The sequence below is a fragment of the Micropterus dolomieu genome, linkage group LG06, assembly GCF_021292245.1.
Source record: "Micropterus dolomieu isolate WLL.071019.BEF.003 ecotype Adirondacks linkage group LG06, ASM2129224v1, whole genome shotgun sequence".
Classification (NCBI taxonomy): domain Eukaryota; kingdom Metazoa; phylum Chordata; class Actinopteri; order Centrarchiformes; family Centrarchidae; genus Micropterus; species Micropterus dolomieu.
The window spans coordinates 6,636,937-6,655,853 of record NC_060155.1 but is presented as its reverse complement, the minus strand read 5'-3'; the positions used below and the strand labels follow the sequence as shown (position 1 = coordinate 6,655,853).

General features: G+C 42.0%; 1 protein-coding gene across 2 annotated transcripts in view; it reads left to right on the top strand.

Moving 5' to 3' along the window:
- LOC123972574 (leukotriene B4 receptor 1-like) overlaps positions 1 to 5,090 on the top strand; it is a 16,107-nt gene extending 11,017 nt beyond the window's left edge. For both annotated transcript variants that reach the window (XM_046052104.1, XM_046052105.1), the window contains exons 2-5: positions 366 to 945; positions 2,342 to 2,542; positions 2,642 to 2,685; positions 3,112 to 5,090. In XM_046052104.1, coding sequence (XP_045908060.1) covers positions 385 to 945; positions 2,342 to 2,542; positions 2,642 to 2,685; positions 3,112 to 3,373 — 1,068 coding nt within the window. In that variant the 5' untranslated portion in view covers positions 366 to 384 and the 3' untranslated portion in view covers positions 3,374 to 5,090. The remainder of the gene's footprint in view (positions 1 to 365; positions 946 to 2,341; positions 2,543 to 2,641; positions 2,686 to 3,111) is intronic.
- Positions 5,091 to 18,917: the final 13,827 nt, after the last annotated feature.

Sequence of the window (18,917 nt, the reverse complement as noted above, 5' to 3'; positions counted from 1 at the left end):
TGAGAGCGATATATATGTCTTGGCTTAGGCTAGACATATAAATTGGAGGTGATAAACTGCCAACCAGCAAAGACTTCTATCTATATCTCTGCCCCAATAACACTTATTAATCAGCAGTGATAAACAGATTGTTGGAGGAGCGATGTAAATCTTCAAATATTTTAGAAAAGTACAAAAGCTCATTCTGTCTACTTAATAACGAAGTCTCATAAAATTAGAAAAAGTAACTCATCCTCATGAGTTAGTATATCATAGAGATACAGATACTCAAGAAGTAATGAGAAAGGTGCCCACAAGTTCAAAGTACAATAAACACTAAATTCAATCATTCATTCAAACAAATTAATTTTGTCACTGGTCCTCAGGAACAAAACTCCTTCCAGCATGAACAACTTGGATCTTACCCCCACGCCTACCGCTGCCGATGAAACAGATGGTAACGACAACCCTGTGAGCAATGACGTCTCCACGGCCTTGGGTGCTCTCATCCTCGGCTTGGTCTTCCTCCTGGGAGTCCCTGGCAACCTCTTCATCGTCTGGAGCATCCTGGCGCGCATCCGGCAACGCTCCGTCACCACCATCCTCATCCTCAACCTGGCGTGCGCCGATGGCTTCCTCATGGCCCTCACCATCTTCTTCGTTATCTACCTGGCCATGCGGTCATGGGTCTTTGGTCAAGTCATGTGCAAAGGCGTGTTCTACCTATGCAACTCCAACATGTACGCCTCCATCTTTCTGATCACACTGATGAGCGTGCACAGGCTGGTGGCCGTGGTGTTCCCGAGTAGACTGTCCTCCCTGGTCAGCAGGAAGATTGTGAGGAGGGTGATCGTATGCATGTGGCTGCTGGTGATGGTGTTTTCTGTTCCCTCACTGGTGTTTCGAGACGTGATAAAGAACACGCATAGATCAGAGTGTGTGCCCCATCACAGCTGGTCTCGATATGTAAGTACACATTTAACATTAAAAAGGATGTAAGATATCTTCTTTATTGTCTAATTGGATTCTCATAAGTCTCATATTAGCTTTGAATAAACTTAAGAATACATTTTTGCAATGACATAGTAGGCTACTGTGGATTTTCTCAAAAAGTTACCACAACTACCACATAATGAGGGGGCCTGGTGATCAAAGGTGTGAACACAAATAAACACAAATACATACATAGAAGTGAAAATGTATCACTGTAAAAAAAAATCTGATTAGCGTTTTTTGGCAGTAGCATCCTAAATCCAATCATGTAGGGGAAACCGGGGCAATTGTAATATATTTTACATTTTCCTTAATAACTCACAAACTACTTTGAGATACACTAGTCATCTTTTCATACAAGAAACATATATGTGCACTAATTAATAATACAATTGATATATTTTCACTTATAAGAACAAGACTAGTGTTACAACGAAATTTTAACACTGACAAATAACCCACTATTAACCCACTGCATCTCAAGTAAAAGCCTAGGCTACCTCAAAGTAATTACTTTACAACTAATAATGTTACATAAGAGTTTTTAAATGGTTCAAATTATTTAAGATGTCAGGCATCCTCTGCTCTCTCTGTTCTAACTTCATAAAAATCATTCTCTTTGGTTTTGCTGGGTCTTTTACCATCAACTACTTTAAGTCTATCTACTGTACAGACAAACTGACAATGAAAGGAACTTTACTTTTGCAGACTTGGGCCTATATAATATTCACACTTTCTGTTAAACACATATAAAACACACTATTTTATACAAAGAATGTTGGCCTATGTTAATTGGTGATTTGTTTATACTAGAACAAATCCATTTCTTTTAATTGTAACACAGTGGTACAATTGTTGCAGCTATGATAAAATCTTGTATGCCCACTAGCCACAACTATATAAGCATAATTTGTTAGTGTTAAACGTTAATCAATAACCTAGAGATAAAATGTATGCAAGTTTAGATTTGCAGTCATTGAAACTTTAGACACCAGAAGAAAAATACTGCACATCAAAAAAGTTACTTTCATTTAAAACTTCTGCCAAGGTGAAATGATCCTGCTCCTTTTCCACAGGCAGAGAGAGAAACCTATTGAGCATCTGCAGATTAAGTGTCTGATAGGAGAAATTGAGTGTGTTACAATTGCCTACTTTTTCCACCAACAAAAAGAACCAACAGAACAATTTGAAAGACCCTTTAATCATATAAAAATCATACCCATGTTGGCTGTTTCATCATTTTCTTTACTTTCGTAAGGTTTATCTTTGTTTTATGCATGAACAAGTTTCAAAGCGGTGGTTTGACAGATACATTAATGTTTTCAGTTATGACAGCGAGCACATCTGATTTCTATCCTCCCGTGTGCAGGTAAAGTTTCAGTATGCCTTTGAGACAGTGGTGGGATTCATTCTTCCTTATACAGTCATCATAATCAGCTACGTCCTCATCCTGAAACGCCTGAGGCAGACCAAGTTCCATCGAAAGATGTGCAGCGAGAAACTCATCCTGGCTATCGTGGTGATGTCTGGCCTTTTCCGGTTGCCGTACCATGTTGTCAACATGATACAGGTGTGTAAGCGCATCATTTATCCCATTAAATCATTGCTTCTTTCAGATCAATGATCTGGTATTTTGAATTAACGCTGAGTATGTTTTGGTTGGTCTAAGGTGGCAGCTGAGTCTTACCCAGACAATTCAATCACACAAACAAAGTGAGTAACCAAAGATTTTCACCATTTTCTTTTTGTCAAATTCAGCAAATATGTCTTCACGGTCTGCTAGCTATTCGTTCTATGTGCGTGCTGAAACAAAATGTTTGGGTGTTTGTACACAGCCCTGGCTCTGTAAATGGGAAACAAACAAAGTGGCTCGGACTATGTCACACAACACTATTCCAGTCATGATTTGTGTGTCAGGTAACGTTAAATGACTTTACCACAGACATTCAGCTTACGTTCTAGTTCTCCGAGGCATACTGCCGGGGAAACTGGCTCATCTTCTCTGTATGTTCCAGCTTCACAGCTGGAACTGTAGTGCCAGCTTGCTAACCCAGTTTGCTAATTTTAGTTACATAACTTTTTGTTTCATTGTTTGCTTTATGGTATTTAAATGTTTAAATACCTTTAAATGTTCTGCAGGTTGTACCAAATCTCTCAGTCCAGTCGTGCAGTGACCTCGGCTTTGGCCTTCATCAGCAGCTGTGCTAATCCTATCCTCTACACCATTGCTGGGAAGTCCTACATCAAGCAGAGTGGCCTTGCCTTCATGGCTCGGCTCTTTGAGGACCAAACAGAAAACAAAAAGAGTCAGATCATGGGTAAAGACAAAGTGGTAACCAGCAATGTTGACTCTGCAAACAGCACAGGAACTCCTACTATACAAAATGTGAGCAGAGCTTAAAATGAACTTTGTGCTAGTGCTCTGAAAGGGAAAATACTTTAAACTACATGTGGAGTTCGTAGATTTTGCATAAAGCAACATTTGAGCCTAAATTTTCTCTGTGCAGCTTTGAGTTGACTGTCAAGTTTTGTGTTTTGTAGGAAAAGTGGTCCAGACAGGCTTCCTATAGAGATTTCTAATCAATTTAAAAACAACCAATCTTGGATATGCTATAGGAGTCCTCCAAAAGAAAGACTAGCTACCATCTCTCAGAGGGACACTAATCACTCCCACAGACCTATGTTGCTGCTTAAAACAGATAAAAAAATCTTAGGCAAGACTTTTTTGAGGAGCCTTGAAGAGTTACTGCCGTCCATGATGAAAGATGACCCAAACGGCTTTATACATGGGAGGCAGGTGTTGAGAATTATTTTAGAATATTACAGCCTAAATTGTTATCATTAATTGCTAGAGTGAAGGTGGTCTGCATTGGCATCATTTAAAGTATTATTTTAGAGTGTAAAGTTAAGATCACAACGCTGAAACTCTATAGCTCTGAGAGTGTGTGGTCCTCTCTGTTTCTAGCTGCCCGGAGGCAGTAACAGTAGCACGTGTGCTCTGAAACACCAGCAAAGGAAAATGTAGAAGCAGAATGAGTGAAAATTGTTTTACAAAACATACATGAATGCAGTAAGAATGTCCTGTCTATAGCACACAGCACAAGAGACACCAGCTTATTCCACAAAGTCATGTTTTTGGTTAAAATCGCTTGATCAGCAGAGGCCATGCCCAGGACACAGAGAGGGGGGGCATTGCAGACACAGTCATCAGTGATTATCCTTAATCAATATTAATAATCATTGTTAATCATTTTAATCAGTTTTATTATCATTAATCAGTTACTTTAAGTAATCATTCTTATATCATCATTTTAACCATTTTATTAGTATTAATCATTAATCATTCTTAATCATTTACTTTTTACCTAGATGTGCTTCGGTTTTTACTTATAAGTAGTGAACTGTAGTCATGAACACAGAAACAGATCCTTGAGTGGAAGGAATGACTGCAGGAAGTGGCTGCAGGTGATTTGCCTTGTCCAACTGTCATCTACTGTAGATTATGACCATAGGAGAGGCTGCAGGTGTGCAAGATCTGCCGACACTGTGACAGTGCATGTTTCGTTCTGCTGTTATCTACTGTTGTGATTACATGAGGAACTGCTGATGTGTTAATCTGCTAATATTAAGACTACATGCTTAATTACTGATTAAGGGGGTTTGATTGTCAAAAACACGACAGACAGATGATAAGCAGAAAGCGGCCAGCATAACATCAAGAATGCTGTAAGAAATCAAGCATTAATGAAAAATGCAACTTTTCTTATTTTATTCTTATATTAATTGTTTAAAAAATACAATTGTGTGTCAAATTAAGCATGCATAACCTTTACAAAATACGGTGAGACTGAAGTTGAAATGTAAATGATGAACTTCTTATCCAGTAGTATAAAGATGTAGAAAGAAAACAATACAGTAATAAATGACAGCTGGGGAACAGTGTTAATTGGTAAAAACAACACAACAACAGAGGAAAAGAAGTTCATCATGAGGAAAGGAGGGGGCAAACCAGCCCAGAAGTGATATATATAAGACATAGGAGGGACTTCATCCTCCGACCTGCTAGGATGTTGTACGGGTTTATTTGTCCTGTTTTGGAATAAAGTCTTTTGCGCCGACTCTTGACCGTCTCCAGAGAAGTTTTTGATTGCAAATTTATTGACTATAATAGAAAGCTAATGGAGTATTTTTTGACAAAGTTTATAAAGCTGGTGAAGGTGGGGACCAGCCTGGTCGCACATCTGACCCAACAAAGGCTTTTCATAAGAGAAGGCTTTCGGCTGAATTGAGTGGAAGCACCTGTATAAAGTGTTGGATAGATTCGGAACAGGAGAAGACGTCCTCAAGCGAATTAGGACAATACATCGCCCTTCTCATTGTACAGATCTACACGTTTGACTGGAAGTCAGTGGTGCAGGTACAAGTAAATTATAACTGACCTGTGTATCAACTGTAAATATTTACACACTTCTATTTAGCATTTGCAAGAAATACAGACATTTAACATTGTTTAGAACACCAGTGTACTTTTACAGATCTTAGATTTTGTACAGTATTTGTACACACCCTGCACTCCGTTTTGTACTAGATTGTTTATAATGAAAACCTACATTAAATCTTGAGGCACTCTGTCCAATTATTTTAGTGTCATTAGATCTGTCATGCAAGGTTAAATTGGTTTCCTACTTCGCGGAGATTTTTCATGAACGCAATAACAAATGTTAACATTTTAATTTGTCTCAGCTTTACTAGTCATTTTAAAGAGTTATGTGCTTATGTATTGTTTTCAAAGCACATGACATTTTTACATGAAGCTGAAATTAAGGTCAGATATTTAAACTGCACACAGAAAACCCTTGGCTTTAACAACCACATATTTGAAACAGCTTTAAGATCTTTGAAGATGGCACCAAATAACCAACTTCACACAAAACATGATGTTCTGTGCTTAAAGACTTGGCAATGTTTTCATTGAAGATATGACTATTTTTCAAAACTCAGTCTTACTGCCTTTTAACGGCCTTATTAGTAACTTAAATCGAACTATGATGAACTTAATGCATATTCTGTACACCAGCGTCTACATCATCTGTATGTAGATGTAATGCATGTACAACACACAACAAGAGCATGTACAACATACAACAGCATGTACAATACACAGTCCAACACTTGATAACACTTTATTTACCAGTGAAACAGTTCATACAGTGTCAAGACTAGTTTAAGTAGGGATTTGGATCCTATTCATGTGCATAGATAAGACATTCCCAGAAGCAAATCATACTTATGGGTTTTAAACTTGCCCTACAACATTCAGCTTTGTCCTTTTAGGCTTTAACAAAAAACAAACAAACTGGGGTGATCCAGCAGTAGACAAAAGAGGTGCATTGATACCAAACTGTTGAAACCGTTTTGAGAGTTTAGCTTCATGCATCAACTTACAGACTATACGGACCTCATCAAGATAAATCCAGTCCAGGCACTGAACATCCTAAAAAGGAATATATGACAAGTTAGTCTCAACTTGCAATACAATGAAAAGTCCTCACTATTATCCGTATCGTCAAACCCATCAGTGCAGTGAAAGAATAATCATGAGGTTCAGCTGAAACACGGACTCACATGCAAATCATCATCAAGGTTTGACTGTATAATCCAGGACAAAAAGGGGATTTATTATAAACCGCTTTGGCATCTCCATGTGGCATTTTGCCTCCATCAGAAGATAGAATACAAGTTTGTGTAAATGAGGCCCAACATTTTAACAAACTCAGTTACCAGTTTCTAGTTACTGAGCTGAATGTAAGCAGCCCAACACTGCTGCAATAAATCCTGCATCCATGTGGGTTATGTTTGTAACCATCAACTATGTTCATTTTACAGGAAGTGAATTGTGCCATTTGAAGTGTAACGTGCAATTTGATCATCCTAAAACTTCATTTTGAGGCCTGTCAGTTGCACACAGTAAAATATAATTCAACTTCTTATTGTGCAATCAGCGTGATAAAATAAAATTCAGATTATGCTACTAATTAATTCAAAATTAATTTAAATCCTTAAAACATACGTTTACTCGGATGCAGGCTTTGTTTAATAAGACAGCAGCTCGGCTCATTAGCACAGACCATGAGGTTGGTTTGGCGCTAACAAGCAGCGAGCTAACAATTATCCTCTGCGGAAATAACCACAACAAACAGCTACACGCACATAAATAAATAAATCAACTGCGACATAAACAATGTACTCTCATGCAAAACCTGAACATATACCGTAAATGCAGCTTCAGCCACATGGGTCTTCGTCTCTCCACCTAAACATGACCGACCAGCACCACCGCAACAAGGAAGAGAGGCTGTTAAAGAGGTGGTATTATGCTTTTTGGCTTTTTCCCTCTCCTTTATTGAGTTATATATCTTTTTTGTGCATGTAACATGGTTTGCTAAGTGAAAAAGCCCGAAGTCCAGTGAGTTCCCATCTCCCACAGAAAACTCTGCTCTGAACTGCCTGAAAACAGCTCGTTTGAAGCATAGACAGTATTTTACTGGATGAAGCCACCCTCGGAGTGGCTCTTTAAATGGAGAGCAGTGAAGCCAGTTTTGGACCAATAAAATACTACTACAGGGCTACTTCCTGTTGGCACCAGTGTCTACTGCGCATTACCACGCAGCATAACCGTGGTTTAATTACGTAAAGCAATGGCAGAAACACCGTAATTCTGGTAGCTGCATAGCTGTGGCAACAAAAAGTCTCATGGCTCAGTGTGTTTGTCTGACTCGGATCGCCAGGCTCACCTGCCAAACACCAACGCAGTGTCTAAATAATTGTTTTAGATTCAAGTTTATAATCTAAGCAATACGGTTCTCGTGTGCGACGGGTATGTCACAGGGTTTTGACGTCATTTTTGGGCCTACATGGAACTGTCCGTGCAGGCTTTGGTCGGCTTCACTGGACTGGCACACCGCCTTGTATAATGTAAAGCTCCGTTTTTGTATAGCACCTTTCGTCTTTTCGACCACTCAAAGCGCCTTTACACTATATCTGCATTCACCAGTCATACACATTCATACACTGAGCCCAAAGTGCTCAAACGGAAACTAACATTCACTGGCGGGTTCAGTATCTTGCCAAGCCGCCCCTAATGTAACGTGAAAACACGACAGACTGTGGATTGGTCAAAGAGAATATTCACTATTCACTGCATCATCATTGCATGCACCAGACAGAGGCCAGCAACAGAAAGTTTTATATTTTACAGTTTCCAGCTGTGTAGATTTCGAATATTGACAGTTTTACGAGAAATTATGTGCTTGAATATTTTCGGAGTTGATCATTTAGCCTAAATCGCAAGTGGCTGTAGGAGACTTGCTGAAAGCCAAAGATTTGCCCAAGTGAAATTGTGGGCAGTTTTTTAAAGGCAGGATCTGTTATCTAAATGTAAACAAAGGAGTTCCTCATAGTCAAAAATCGAAACAGTGGCCTGTCACTGAAACTGCCAGTCTTTGGATAGAAGAACGTCTCGGGTTACGTATGTAACCCTGGTTCCCCGAGAAGGGGAACAAGACACTGCGTCGGTTACGACACTATGGGAACGCCTCTAGGCGTAGCAGGTCTGAACGTGAATGAAATCACTCCAATCCTATTGGCTTGTTGCTAGAACGGTAAGGTGTGATGGAATAACCGGAGGAGTATAAAGCACACCTGTACACACTCATCATTAGCTTAAACTATGAAGCAGGCGCTTCAGGCGGGGAGAGAGGTGCGGCGGACCGACGCAGTGTCTCGTTCCCCTTCTCGGGGAACCAGGGTTACATACGTAACCCGAGACGTTCCCCTTCGAGGGAACTCGAACTGCGTCGGTTACGACACTGTGGGAACGAGATACCCACTAAACCGTGCCGAAAACCCCGCCTGCCCCAGTGTGCAATAAAGTGGCACGACTAAGAGGAGAGTGCACGAGTGCCAGGTGCCGAAGGAAGGTCAAGACTGTAAAACCGAATGAATGTGTGGCCCAACCAGCCGCTAAAACAAACATCCTGCAAAGAGGCCCTGGAAAGGAGGGCTCGAGAGGCCGCCATGCCTCTGGTAGAATGAGCCCTCACAGCCACAGTTAAAGGCAAACCGCGCACCTGATAGGCCAGGGAAATAGTCTGAACAATCCAGTTGCTAATAGTATGTTTGGATGCAGGGAGCCCAGCCCTGGGGGACCCAAAACACACTAGCAGCTGGTCAGCCTTCCTCCAACGGGAGGACCTCAGAGTGTAACACTCTGATGAAGTCTCCCGTCCTCCGCCGTCACATGAGGTGGAGGATGAAATGCCTGCAGCACTGTGGACCCTGCCGCACAAGAAGGCACTTTAGGGATGTATCCTGGACGAGGGTGCAGGATAGCCCTAATATTCCCCGGGGCAAACTCCAGGCTTGCGGGGAAACCGAAAGCGCTTGGAGATCCCCCACCCTCCTCAGAGAGCTGATAGCAAGGAGAAAGGCCATCTTGAGGGTCAAGTGCTTAGCCTCATCTGACTCCAGGGGTTCGAAGGGGGCCTCAGCCAACGCCCCAAGAACCACCGCCAGATCCCAAGTGGGAACCTTGGACCGAGTCGCAGGTCTCATCCTCCGGGCACCACGGAGGATCCGTGTGGACGGGGCCCTGGAGCTGAGGAGGGTCTTGACTGCTCCGGCTGTCAGACCCGCCTCTAGATACTGTGCCCCCTCAGGGGCCAGACCCACAGTCGCCATATGGCGGGGCAAGGGTGAAGAACCCTGCCCTGCGCCTGGGACAGCAGGTCTCTCCTCAGAGGGACCCGCCACGGCGGGCCGTCCAGGAGCGATCATGATGTCCGAGAACCACACACTGAACGGGGCTACGAGCAGTAGGCCGACATTGTCCTGGCGGACCCGCTCCAGAATCCCCTGGGTAAAAGCGTACAGACGTAGCCTCGGCCATGAATGTACCATGGCGTCCAGACCCAACGGGGCTGGAGGAACGAGAGAAAACCATAGCGGGCAGTGCGTAGTCTCTTGAGACGCAAACAGATCCACGTCTATGGGGCCGAACTCTTCGCACAAGAGCTCCACCACTTCGGGGTGAAGTCTCCATTCCCCGGGCCTCAGCCCCTGCCTCGACAGCAGGTCTGCTCCCTGATTCTGCGTCCCTGGGAGATACATCGCCCTGAGCTATAGTAACCTCTGCTGGGACCACAGGAGGATCTGACGCGCCAGTCTGTATAGAGGGCGTGAGCGCAGACCGCCCTGGTGATTCAGATAGGCCACCACCGCTGTGTTGTCGGAACGAACCATGACGTGGTGGCCTTGGAGATCGGGCAGGAAACTCCTTAGAGCCTGGAACACCGCCAACATCTCGAGACAGTTGATATGCCACTCGGATTGATGCACCTGCCAGGATCCCCTTGCAAAGCGGCCGTCCATGACTGTGCCCCAGTCCGTGAGGGAGGCGTCTGTCGAAATGACCAGCCGGTGACAAGACCCTCCCAGCACAGCATTGCGGGAGGGGAGAAAGACTCCCGGTCTTCCCTGAGCTCTGTCGGGACTGGATGATGGTCCTCAGATCGCGTCTCTCAGAAGGCTGAGGGTGAGAACGCTGTCTCGCTGCCCCAGCTCCTCGGGGGGGCCCCCGAGAAGCGACACTCTGCTTCCTCTCCTCTCCGTAGGAGCTTGTAGAGGGAAGGGACCTACGCCTGGCGGTGGCGCGTGGTGCTTAAGAAACCTTTCATCAAGCTTACCACTAACCTGTGGTGTCTGCTCCTCCTGTGGCCAGTTGATGTTGAGCTTAGCCACGGCTCTAGTCACCACCTCCAGCAGCACGTCGTAGTCGGGCGCCGCCTGATGACGCCGCCCCGACACCCGGGTCAACTACGCTGAGCACGTTGCTGCAGCGTCTCCGGATTCAAACCGCGAGCGGGAGAAGCCGAGAACGGGCTCCCGAACGAGGAAAGGAAGCATCGGAGCCAGCGGATGAAGGTCGGGAAAAAGCCTCAGCCGTCCAGAAATCCTCTGACAGATCACGCTGTGAACCCCATGAGTGAAGCCGCCGGGCTGCCTCAGGGGGAAACCACGGGGAAAACACATCCGGCCATCCTCAGAAAAGAGAGAGCCATGCTGTACTACAGCCAACGGGCGCAGGCAGCCCCCTTGAGAGCTGCCCGGGTGTGCTCCATCCCCAAACATGAGACACACATCTCATGAGAATCTCCATCCATGATGTACCGAGGGCAAGAAAAAACACACCTTCTGTACATCTGGTTGCCGGACATGCTGGTAGACTTCTTCTTCAGGTAAGATACACTGCTTGTAGGACTGGAGCTTTCTTCAAACAACATACAGAGTGCCTGCTGAATAGAAAAAAGCTAATGATGAGTGTGTACAGGTGTGCTTTATACTCCTCCGGTTATTCCGTCACACCTTACCGTTCTAGCAACAAGCCAATAGGATTGGAGTGATTTCATTCACGTTCAGACCTGCTACGCCTAGAGGCGTTCCCATAGTGTCGTAACTGACGCAGTTCGAGTTCCCTCGAAGGGGAACTAACAATAATAAATCAGTATGTTTGAAATGCTGTAAAATTGTGTTTGTATATATTTGAGTAAAATATGCAGTTTTTAGTGTGATCATTTTGGTTGATGAACAAATTTGTGCTTTAAACTTGCAGTGCAGAACCTTCTGGCAGTGGGAGTAATTACACAAACACTTCTGACATGTTTGTGACACATGTGAGCTTTCCCTGGGCTTGTGTTCAGAAATTGTAACAAAAATGCAGAGAAATACTGCTTTCACCTTAATGCATCAGAAACAATATAATAATAATATATAATAATAAAATATACAACAATATCTAACAAAGGTTTTTTATCTGAGTACTTAAATTACATTTAGCTGATAATACTTCTGTAGCCTACTTCTTTAATACAGCTTTTACTTTTTTGACTTTTACTTGTAATGTAGTATTTTAACACCACTTTATTGGTGCTTTTACTTAAGTAAAACTGTGAGAACTTCTTCTTTCCCAGGCTTTTGGTCAAAATGTAAGAGTTTTGGCTCATGACTTGAGCATATACACATTAATTTATGGTACAGAATTATTAGACACCATTACCCTTATCTCTTTAACACTAAAATAGCCTGCCATGTTGACTGTAAATACTTCCAGAAATTTGAAAACACATATATCCCAACTCCTCTGGGATATTTTCCACATTAATAAATAAGAATGCCATTATCAGCTGACTTGGCTGTTTTCTCATAGTCGTAAACTTCAGAAGAAAACCCCTGGTGGAGCAGAAGACACACCACCAGTGTAAACAGATGTACACAGACATTTCCCCTCGCTCCTACCTTTCACTTTTACAGTGTGCTAGTAAATGATTTACGTGAGGGCCCACTCTTTGTAGTTTTATAGGTTGGCTTAAAGGAGGCCCCCAGTAGCTGCACAAACTCCACCAGTCTGGTTCAAAGCCTAACTGAGCATGCATTGGCCTGGATGGGGGCCTGGAGGAGGAAGGGTGATTGTTAATCTGCAGCGTGCTACCATGTGCTGAGGTACCATTTCACCCAGGGGCTTATTAACGAGACAGTGTTTTCCGTGATGTTGAGGAAAAACTCAACACAGGTCCTAAACAGCTAATGTTGCTGCTGCTTGTATTGCTGTAGATGATGTAGATGTTAAGAGAGAGTTAGGTCATCTTGCATGACTGCACACAATACAACATTGCCAAGCATATTAACACAAACTATGCAATTGTAATAAACAACCAATTCTCAAAAATATACATTACATTAAACATTTACAGCAATGGCAGATCTGGAGCTATCTACATGGCTCTGTGTTGCCCCTTGCAAAAATGCATCATTACCAGTGCACCAGCACAGTAATGTCGCCACAGACATCAATTAATCTGAACTGTGTGCAACGTTTTGTTATGGTTTCTGGGTTGAACAACATTTTTTTCTCAAAATGGTGTGCAATGGTGCATAATTGGCTTTAAGGTACATTTTCTCTTGTTTTGTGGGTGTCAGAGGTCTACCCAATCAGCAGGAGCCAGCAGTAAGTGTGCTTGCATACACAACAGGGTGTTCAAGGCACCACCATTACCACAAATAAATATTTTGTCGGGACTGAAACTCTGGTATACTGCGAATACAGAAAGATTTACCTGGCAGTGACATGCTTACTCTGCACTGTGTGACCTTGTTTGGCAAGAGTTTGAATGTTATCGATGTTCATTCATATGTAAAAGTCCCACAAGCCAAACCTCTTCTGGAGTAAGCCTACCCTTTCTTTTGTATGTTTTAGATCTCTCCTTGCTTCAACCTTCTTTTTTCAAGGCAACAACCTCTGGATCTGAAAACTGAAGCCAATGCGGAAGTGCATTCAACCTGCATTCTTTCTAACGGCCAGCAGGGGACTTCACTGGTTACAAAAGTAAAGTAATTCTGATTGCATTGGAGTCTATGACAAAATGACCCTACTTCTCAGCTGATTTATAACCTCATTAAACACTTTCCTAATGAGTTTGAAGTCTCAATCGATAGTTTCAAGTCTTATTCAATACAGCATGATGTTTATTTAGTAAATTATGATTGCTTTTAGGGTAAAATAGATGATAGAGACCGGTTGCAACAGTAGAGATGAAAATCGTATCCATATCACTGTGTATATTTAACTAGCCATGAACTAGTTTTGGGGTGCTGTTGTTTGTTTTCTTTTAAGAACTTAGACGCGTTCACAGTGTGTTTTCAGTTCATGAAAGTTAATAATATTTTGATCACCTAAAAATGGCTTGTTCAGCAGCCTGTTGTACTGAATAAAACTCTAAGGTGTCAGCTATTAATTTTTTCCAGTGGGCCTACATTTTTTTAAAGCCTGTTTTTCCTAGCCAAAATTATTTGACTACAGGTCTGTCACCCTGACATCTGTAGTCATGAAGTCCTTTGAAAGACTGGTGTTGGCCCACCTGAAGGACATTACAGGCCCCTTGCTGGACCCCCTGCAGTTTGCCTACAGGGCGAACAGGTCTGTGGATGATGCTGTCAACCTGGGTCTGCATCACATCCTGCAACACCTCGACTCTCCAGGGACATATGCAAGGATCCTGTTCGTGGACTTCAGCTCGGCGTTCAACACCATCATCCCGGACATCCTCAGCACCAAACTCACCCAGCTCACTGTGCCAGCCTCCACCTGTCAGTGGATCACAGACTTCCTGACTGACAGGAGTCAGCAGGTGAGGCTGGGAAACATCACAACGAGCACCAGGACTATCAGCACTGGTGCCCCCCAGGGGTGTGTGCTCTCCCCACTGCTCTTCTCCCTCTACACCAACGACTGCACCTCAAGAGACCCGTCTGTCAAACTCCTGAAGTTTGCTGACGATGCAACGGTCATCGGCCTCATACGGGACGGTGATGAGTCGACCTACAGACGGGAGGTTGATCAGCTGGCTCTCTGGTGCCGTCAGAATAACCTGTAACTTAACACGCTCAAAACTGTCAGGAGGAGCTCCTCCATCACCATACTCAACAGCCCTGTGTCTGCTGTGGAATCCTTCAAGTTTCTGGGATCCACAGTATCCCAGGACCTGAAGTGGGAGCCCAACATGGACACCATCATCAAGAAGGCCCAGCAGAGGACGTACTTCCTGCACCAGCTCAGGAAGCTCAACCTGCCTAAGGAGCTGCTGATCCACGTCTACACAGCCATCATCCAGTCTGTACTCTGCACCTCCATCACTGTCTGATTTGGATCTGCCACCAAAAAGGACAGAGACAGACTACAACGGACAGTCAGGACTGCAGAAAAGATCATCGGTCCCAACCTGCCCTCCATACAGGACTTATACATTTCCAGAGTCATTCATATTGTCATATTGTATATACTGTATACCAGTCCACCTACCTCATGTACATAAAACCTGTACATACTACTTATTTATTCCTGCATTCTTCGCACTTCCCAAACTGTGTACATGAACGCTTGTATGTGTATGTGCACCTGTTTATCACATCCACCTCCAACATGTACATAATAATAACATTAATGGTAATAGTAATTTTCACCTTTGCACTCGGCTCATCAAACTATTACACTGTTGTCTCAATCTGTCTGTCTGTTTTTGTTTATAGTGTGCATATATGTGTTCTCAATACTGTAGCCTGTGTTTGATTTTATTACTGTATTATTGTGTTATTGTATAAGTAAGCACATTGTGAGCAGTGTACAATCCAGAGTCTAATTTCTTGTATGTGTACACATACCTGGCAATAAAGCTGATTCTGATTCTGATTAGCATCCCAATTAATATCACAGTTACCGTGACTCATGGAGGAACCTTACTAACCAAGCTAGCTAGCTCCTCCTTCTCGTCCAAATATGGTCACCAAAACCCCCAGATGGCTACGGCCAAAATACCAAACTTGAGAATGAGATCCTCTTGTTTTATACAGTGATTTAGGCTAAATGATCAGCTTGTTATCAAACAGCTTTAGGAGTTCATAGTGACATTTGAATCATCTGTGTTGAGCAGGGCCTACTCAAGTAGAAGTTTGGGAAATGTTATTTTAGAAATCAAAAGAGTACTAAGAGTATCTCAGTGTGGGAGAAAGAAAGGAAGAAAGACATTTTAATATGTTGTTGTATGTTCATTCAATATGCAGCCTACATCATTTTAAAAGCTGTTTCCTTCTACAGTATTAATAGGAAATTGTTTTCGCCTGTATGCAAAGTGACTGTAAATAACAGTCTGGCACTTCAGTATAATTAATTCGGACTTTTCTAGTATTGTGCCTTGCTATGATCCATCCATATAATCTTATTTTTTCAGCCTACCTGGGCACTGAAGTGTGTTCATATATGACTTAAGTCTGCATATGGCATTTCTCACATCATGTTCTCACAGTTGGTGCTGATGCAATCATCATGCATGAGACAAAAAAGAGGAAGATAAATCTGGTTGACCATCGTGTCTGGTGATTCACAGGTCACTTAGTTTTCAACTAATAATTTACTAGATGTGAAAAAAATTTACTTTGATTTCTTATGAGAGCTTTCTGGATAGTAGACCTGTGTGAATAATTACAGGTGAAAAGTCATTCAGTATTTGAATTTGCAAGAAAGAACCAAAGACTGCTGTTGGAAGGGGTTAAGCCCATAAATATCTGTTAATTTGAGAAATCAGAAAATATTTTAAAATTACTTTAATCACCAAAAAAGCACCACACTAATTATTTTTATAATTATCGTGTCCGCTAGCTACAGTGAGATCTAAGGTCTGAGGTCTCTCCCCATGGTCAGCAGAATGTTTTAACAAGCTGTTAAAAACCAACCTCCTTAAGCACTTCGTCCTGTAATGTGAGCGTTTGCCATTTCTGTAGTTTTTTGTGTTTTTTATTGTTTGTGTGTGGTCGGGAGCAGCTCCCAGATGTCACTCGATCAGCAAGTCCACACTGCACAAATATGTATTTCTTCATTGTATGTTAAGGGATTGCAAAAGAACAATCATTCAAGTGACAAGTGAAAGTTTTACAGCAAATCACTCAACATGTCAACATCACGTCTGTTGAAAAAATCTGTCTCTGTCTGGAAGAATGAGAACATTGCTGATGTTTATGACAGGAAAAACGACAAAATTTATGGTTGCAGGTGTTGAAACTGTAGCTTAGTTTTAGTTATTTAGAAGCTATGCCGACAAGTTACAACAATACTGAAGCAGTAAACTGAATCTTAGGGTGGAATGTCAAGGTGTATGTGTGAGCGGCAACAGTACAGAGGCGCCAACAAGGCATACCAGATGTTAACCCTACTGTCACCCGCAGTACACAGTGTGTGTTGTGCAACTATTACACTCCACAACACCTGGTGCTGGATGGAAAACAAAAGAATTCACAAGTGCTCAGATCTTTTACTTAAGTAAAAGTTGTAATACAACAGTGTAGAAATAGAAGTAGTGCTGCATTCAAAATGTTACTTATGTAAAAGTGCAAAACATCACCATCAACATATACTTAAAGTATGAAAAGTGCTTAGTATGGAGAGTGGCCCCTTTCGGAATATCAGAATAATGTATGTTGTTGGAGCTTAGATGGTGATGAAGGGATGTGTACATCACTTTAATGATGTAGCTGGTAAAGGAGGAGCTAATTTGAATTTGAATAGCTTGTGAATATACCATTGGGGATCAATAAAGTCTTATCTTATCATATAATAATACATAATCATTTATTTGTTGATTATAAATTTCAATCTGCAAAGCAACCTGCAGCTAAATAATTGTAGTGGAGTAAAATGCATAATGTTTACCTTCGAAATGTAGTGGAGAAGAAATATGAAGTAGCAGAAAATGGAAACACTTTAGTAATGTACAAGTACCTAAAATTGCACTTGAGTAAATGGTCTCAATTACTTTCCACCAGTGCAAAAAGAACAACATACTGATGTCATCAAGAATGAACTTTGATGCTCCAGTGATGATTTTACAAGCAGAGGCAAAGCAAATAAGCATTATAGCTTATTTGTCCAATTAACCTTATAACATTACATTAACATTAACATTATAGCATCTCTTGAAAACAGTCAGATTACAGTAGCCTACAATCATTAACTACACAGAAATACAGTAACTTTTTTTGGGTGCGCCTTTTGTCAGTACACAGATCATTTCAGCCCTCAGCCTGATGAGGTGAGAGTTTCATCATCAGTCCAGTAACATTTATCTCATATAGCCCCAACTGTCACCACAGGACTCTACTGTTGGAATGACATGTGCAGACTACATGGTCACTATTATTATAACATGAAACACAGCAGATCAGGTCTGAATGCTCTGGTTGATTTTAGAGCCTAATAATGTGATGTCAGCAGCTGTTTGCTCTGTTTTGTCACAATTGGAGCAGCTGAATTGGTGTGATGCGCGGATCGGCTCGTGCATTAACGGAATACTCATATAGGCCTTTATGCATAAATCATCCCCGCCCCCCACCAACTAATTATTTTATCAGCTTTAGAGACCAGCACCTGCACGGGCATTTTACCCCACCTCCACCGGTCCCTGTAGCTTCAGGTGATTTCTTTATTGTGTTATATTGATGGATGAGTGCTTTCTTTAGCGATTGAGTTTTATGATTAGAGAGGCTGCTGTCAGTCATTTAAACGTTTCCGTCCGTGTAGTAACGTCACAGCAAATATTGTGCCACAAAACAAAAACATTGCTTACATGTTTAGACGCTCCTATGGATTAATTAGTCTATGTTGCTGTGACTCGTGCATAAATGCGCACAGCGTCTCTGGAGAGGCGCTTCACCCAGCCAGCCGCTGTTCATTTTAATGATCCTGCTTTCCATCCATACATCACATCCAACAACAACATAAGCGATATCAAAGTGAAATGATATGAAGGAATGCGGTTATAACTGTATTTTATGATGGTGAAGGGCAGAAAGTTTGATCGCCTAGTTGATCATTTTAAATAATTACAGTTTTTTACTATCACTTTGTTACTATTTTCAGAACCCTGATGTCATTTTTCACAACTCTAGACACAAAACGGTTATCATTTGTAACACAGGCTGTCATCGCAAAACATTGCATTGTGTTCAAAATTGCAATGTTCAAAACATTGCATTGTGCATTCACATCTTTAAAGAAATCTTGCACTTGCACAATCATTGGTTCAAAAACCAAATTTACTGTGAAATACCATTGAAACATAACTATAGATCACCCACACACACAAGCAACCCATAATTTCACTGTGTCATTGTTCGTACAATCATTAAATATTTTAGAACAAATTAGATACAGGTTTCATTATGGTACTACATGTACAGTAAATACATCTCTGTAAAAGTACTGCAGTAGTAGAGAGAATACTACAGACACAGTGGAATCGTTGAACAAAGTTTGTAATATATTGATGCAAAACAGTACTACAGTA